This window comes from Phaethon lepturus, unplaced genomic scaffold, assembly GCF_000687285.1.
Source record: "Phaethon lepturus isolate BGI_N335 unplaced genomic scaffold, ASM68728v1 scaffold45178, whole genome shotgun sequence".
Lineage (NCBI taxonomy): Eukaryota > Metazoa > Chordata > Aves > Phaethontiformes > Phaethontidae > Phaethon > Phaethon lepturus.
In genome coordinates, this window is record NW_010560707.1 from 327 (window position 1) to 6,403 (window position 6,077).

The 6,077-nt window shown below is 38.8% G+C and overlaps 1 protein-coding gene across 1 annotated transcript; it reads right to left on the minus strand.

The window, feature by feature from the left end:
- Positions 1-2,563: 2,563 nt before the first annotated feature.
- On the minus strand, positions 2,564-6,071 carry LOC104625961 (arrestin domain-containing protein 3-like). Its single transcript, XM_010293742.1, has 3 exons — positions 5,995-6,071; positions 5,018-5,172; positions 2,564-3,102 (listed from the first exon to the last, which is right to left on the minus strand). Exons 1-3 carry the CDS (start codon positions 6,038-6,040, stop codon positions 3,046-3,048), a joined length of 258 nt encoding a protein of 85 aa, XP_010292044.1. The 5' UTR covers positions 6,041-6,071; the 3' UTR covers positions 2,564-3,045.
- Between the last annotated feature and the right edge of the window lie 6 nt (positions 6,072-6,077).

Here is a 6,077-nt window from a genome sequence, read left to right on the forward strand (position 1 = left end):
GACGCGGCTCTGAGAGGTTACCGATGTAAAACGAACGGGGCCGAAAACAGCCTTCCGTGGCAGCCAGTGGTATAGTAACAGTTCATGCGTAGTTTGAGACAGGTTACTGCATGTGTTCCCGTAGCAAGTTCTTGTATTACGTGATCCTTGCGGTTATTATTTCATACGTAGGCATGTTTTGAATAAAATATTTGAGTCACGTGGATGAAGTTACAACATTTAAGAGCTTTTCTTTTTTTACAAAAGTTTATTTTCCACAAGGAAGAGCAATAGGAAAAATTAAATTGTTTTCCACATATTGTTTTCTTGAAACAGAGTCTACAAGGACATATTCAGCACCAAAACTAAAAAAAAAAAAAAAAAAAAAAAAAAAAAAAGTACAAACAGCCATAGAATATAATCTATAAAGCGAACATTTAATATTGCACTTTGTTTCTCTAATGTTTGGATTTTACTTACTTTTTCCTAATTGAGATCAGAATTCGCTATCGAATACTGGGCTACAACTGTGAACCTCATGTTTTATAATGCTGAGAATTGACCAATACTTGTGGAAGTGTAATGCCTCTGAACAACACCACAACTTGAACTGAAAGTCTTTATTTGGTAAGGTCACAGAATTTTCCACTCCAATCAGAAAGGCTGTGATGCCTATCAGTTACTACAATATTGGTCAATCCTGCTTCATACGCAATTTTCCGTAATATTGTGATAAGTACTTTAATGCTATGTATATCAGCAATTGTTCCCTAGTCTGTTAAAAGTAACAAAAAAAGGAAAAAAAAGTAAAACCACCAAATGCCCTTTTATGCCAACGATCCCATCAGCTTTTACAATTGTCTGGTTGGAGAGGGTAGAGGGAAGGGACATTCACAAAATCGGCCTAGCAACGCAAAACATCACCCCATTTCTTTCTTGTCGAATATTCTGCTCAAAGCCCTGACCTTTTAACTGAATCACTTAAAACGCGACTCATTTATATTTTATCACCCTGTTGTCATTTTTGAAACATGAATTATCGCTCATGTTCTCATAAAGGCCACTTATGGAAAAGCCTCTTTATTTTGTCGCATTTATGAAGCCTTAAAAACAAGGCGAAGATTTTTAAGAACGAGCACCGTGCAGAAGCTCCAGCCTCCCCTCTCCCGCTCCCTTCTGAGCTGTTTTATTGCACAAGGAGATAGATACTTGATGGATTACATCTTGATTTGTTTAAGTAGTCAACACCAGAAGCCTGTCCCTTTGTCGACGGTCTGCGTTACGTCATTTCTGAGAAGGAAAGTTGACTTTTGTTGTACATCTCTAGCATGTTAAGTGCTGCTATCTATGTTGGCACATCTAATGGCTCCACGGCACTCTTTTCTTCCTTGGGGCACACTCAAGGGCAAGTGCTCTTTCCATGTACTTTCTTGTGTCCTGAATGAATATATGGTAAAATTCACTGTTCCATTTGTTTTAAAGCTCTTGAGAGTACCACAGAAGATGTAATCATCAAAGCAATTCTAGCTAATTAATATCCAAGTATGGCTGGTAACACTGATGTTGCCCAGTTTAATTATACTTCTAGTCTTACTATTTTTACAGTATCATAAACCCTGAAGATAATACAAAGTGCACAAACTGAGCTCTGAGCATAATCCAAGCTTTTCCTGCAGTTTGAAATATACCTCCCTACTACAGACTCATTATATATAGAATTTTTGGTGATTAGGTAACTATATATAAAAATAAACTTACTTTCCCTTCCCATCCCTACTATTTGAGATTATCAACCTGTCTATGAATCCTAGACAGTGTATGACTATTTCCTTTTAAAATTCCTTTTGAGGCTGAGCTGGTGTCTGCTGCCGCTGCTTTCATTTGTGCCTTTTTATTTTTTATTTTTTTTAAAGCTTCACAACTTGAACATCTCTTCTTTTTTTAGTAATGCACAAAGAGAAATGGGAATGAGGGTGGGTTTTGTAACTTTTGTGTATGTCCCTATTCCCGAGCCCCCTCTCGCATAAAGAACAAAAACAAAACACAAACACAAAACAAAACAAAGTAGTAACAGTGCAACGTAACAAAACAAATAGCATTCCAACAGTTTGGCAAGTGATGAGTTCACCTGAGATTAAGTGATTTTTAGGCAGTCTGTAACAAAATGCTGCTTTGCAATAATAGTAGAAAGGCAACAAATTCTTAAAAGAAATCAAGAAGGTATACAATCTTGATGAAGTCTATTAGTTTCATTCTATTAACTCTCCACACCTACCCCAGGCCCACATCTGTTGCTTATCTACTACAGTAGGCTGCAAAACATACAGCAAGAAGGATTGGCTTGAAGGCATTTGATGTTTGTAAATAAACCCACATTAGGATCCAAGCTGAAGAGGTGATACATGATCAGCCTACTAGGACAATTCTGAGCATGTGCATATGCAGGTAAAGTCCAGGCTACATTAAATTAAAAAAAATTTGAGAAAAGTTGCTGTTAAAAATTAAAAAAGAGGGTAAATTAAAATAAAAAAAAAAAAAAAAAAAAAAGGTAAGTCAGTGCATTTGTCAAAGTCTGTTGCTGTTGTTTTTTGTCAAAACTTTCTTTTGCTCCTTATTGTGCGGACCACAAACAAATAAGGGGGGTGGGGTGGGTAACAACAGTCCAGCATAAATGAGAAAAAGCTGTAGTGACACTGAACCGCACAACGTAAGCAACGAGCATGTGCAAATTTCCAAATCATAAGAGGAAGCCATCCCTCTCTTACAATGTGGTTTGAGTGTTTTGACACACGACTGTAGGTTAGTAAGGCTGCTCCTAGTATGTGCCAGTATTTTAAGGGGTGGGAGGGAAGGGGGAAAGAAAGCTCAGGTCTTCAAGCATGTGGAGCAGTCCTACAATGTTACTGTAGGCTTCAAAGCATGATCACAGGTTGTTTTCATTTATTCACCATACAGGCAAGAGCAAAACCACTTCCTCTGAAAGTGTGTCTCCACTACGACGCCTTGACCTTCAACACGGCAGGTATGATTCAAAACCCAAGTCAAGTCAGCTTTTTATTGATTCCTTCAACGAGAGGGGCAAGACGGTCTGTCATCTGTGGGCTGATCTGGGTTTGGATCAATCTAACCAAGAGGAAAAAAAAAAAAAACAACCCAAGGTATTTTTAGAGTCAGTTGCTAGAAATAAACCAATCCAAACAAAACCCCAACAGAATTGACAAGTTTAAGATAATCAAGAGTCATAAATGGCATTTCCAATCCAAAGGTTATTCAAGTAACTGAAAAACCTCTAATCAATTATACAAAATTCTGAATGAAAAATTAGTCACTAAGTATAGTGGAAAATTTTAAACTACAGGTTCATAGTCATTTAAGGATAAGCACAAAGGACTAAAAAAAAAAATTTGCTTTAATAGCACAGAAATCTTTTGAATTATTTACTGTACAGCAAAGAGACGACTCATCATTGAAATGCAACTTAAATAGTATTTAATTGATTTCAGAACACATTTTGCTTAAAAAAAAATGTGAAGTTATCAGTAAAAAGTCTACTTCTAGTTTCACAGAATCACAGAATCACTAGGTTGGAAAGGACCTTCAAGATCATCAAGTCCAACCATTAATCCAGCGCCACCATGTTCCCTAAACCATGTCCTGAACTGCCACATCCACACATTTTTTCAACACTTCCAGAGATGGCGACTCCACCACCTCCCTGGGCAGCCTGTTCCAATGCCTGACCACCCTCTCGGTGAAGAAATTTTTCGTAACATCCAATCTAAACCTCCCCTGGCGCAACTTGAGGCCATTTCCTCTCGTCCTATCACTAGTTACTCAGGAGAAGAGGCCAACACCCTCATCGCCAAACACCCTTTCAGGTAGGTGTAGAGAGCGGTAAGGTCTCCCCTCAGCCTCTTCTCCAGACTAAACAATCTCAGTTCCCTCAGCCGCTCAGCATAAGGCTTGTGCTCCAGCCCCCTCACCAGCTTCGTTGCCCTTCTCTGAACACGTTCCAGCACCTCAACAACCTTCTTGTAGTGAGGGGCCCAAAATTGAACACCGCATAAAATGTTTTAGAAGTTCCTATGTTCCACACTTTACCTCTTCTTCCTTTCTACAACAGGAACAGGGGAACAACCTGCTAACTTAGGTCTCCAAAACTGGATAGCCAAGAATAGTTTAAGTGTACAGTATATACTTTAGTCAACATTCTTATCAGTTACTTTTATACAACCAGGTTTTGAGGACAAAAAAAGGCTTCTTTCTAAATCTTTGAATACCTGAAATGAAAAGGACTTGAGTTGTATTCTAGGTTTAAGCTATAGAAGAATATTCCTGAGAAAGGTCTCCAGCACACGAAACCCATGCCCCACTCTGCCCACTCAGTAGCAGATTAGGGTTTCAAGGGGAGAAGAAAAAAATAAATCCAACAGTGGATTAATTCAGGCAAGATTTAGCCAAAAGACACTATTTTACTTTTGTCCTACACCACTTTTTCCTGAAAAATATGAACATGAAAACTTTTCAAGTTTTGTCACAGTTACTGAGTGGCTTTCACAGAACTAAGTATGCAGCCAGAAATGTTGGGAAAACCGTGTATGTTCAGAAACCCAAGTCAGAAAGAATACCTCTGTAACTTCTGTGTGGAACTTCTGAAAGCACTACATACACAGAACCAAAAACATGCAGAAAAGAAGTAGAGCTGAAAAATGTTAGCATGTTGTGCATCTATAGACCCAAAGTGTTGGGTGTTAACCAATGCAGTGTATTACGTATGTTAATGTGAGGTTATTAATGAACTTGCTAAGAGGATACAGAACAGCACAAACCCAAATTTCTACAAAGCATTAGAACTGTGTGAAAACTCTTGCTGCAATTCACCTGCCCTTTGCTAAAACGAAGTCACCTTATCCCCTGTTCATTATTTTAATGAGTCCTCCTGATTTTAGGAAGGAGAAACAGCTTCCTACATTTATTCTGCAAGACAGAATTCAGAAAAACAGTGAATTAATCATTGTATTCTGGGTGAGGTACCTACTTCTGAATAGAGGGGTGGTGGCAAAAACCGGAACTCCTGGATGTATGCAAACAATGGTCCTGGAAGCGCTCTCTCAAAGTCATCACAAGCACCTATGGGTGCAAGGCTGGACTGTCTTTGTTCCTCCGTGACCACTTCTGCATAGCTAGGAGGTGCTGCAGGGAAAAGGCACACGCAGTTCGAACAACAAGTTCTTATGCATGTCAAAACATATAACATAAGTATTAAACTTTCATCATTGTAAAATGCACCAGCAGGTAGGTAAACGACTTGGGCAACTTTCTAACAGTTGAACAACATGAAAGGGTGGGTAGACTGTTTATTTTAAGATTATGCTCAAATCCAAGAACATTCTGACCACTGCTTATTGTGGCTTAATTATGCCCTTAAAATTTAAAGCATACTCAGAATACTGCATTTCTGTACAGGTAGGAATGACAGAAGATTACACTCCTCTGGGTTCCACAGACCAGAGTCTTGGATTTGTACATGAAAAAGGGATGTTTACTAAATATGTGAAAATAGAGGGAAGAAGATACAGAGTTTCTCTTTTTATAAGACAGATTTCCCACTAAAATGAATTACACTACATTTCACAAATCTTTGGCTGCTCAGGCTGGTAAAGGACACTGTAAACTGCTATTATGACAGGTTACAATGCCTTGTAACTACGGATGCAACTGGGATATCGGAGGCAGAATTAATTCCACAAAGGTACAATGGAATCCTGTGCTTTCACTTGTATCAGCTTCTGAGCAGCTAGATTTCACTGCTTGTCCTTGAGAGAGGAAGGCAGGGAGGGAACTCTGTTCTTCTCCAAAGGACAAGCAGGTGGCAAGGAAACATCTACAACGGAGTTCCTATGGGCTTTATTATGAAGGATCTAATTTGGGTCTGTCTGCAGAACAGTAATGAATAAAGCCAAGAAAAATCAAAAGAGAATAGCAAATTGATTGGTATTTGTATGGTCAAGTTACCTTCTGGTCTTTCGGGCAGTGTCAGACCAAGCCAATTCATGTTCATGCTACACTGGCTGCTCACACTTGATGTTCTGCTACCA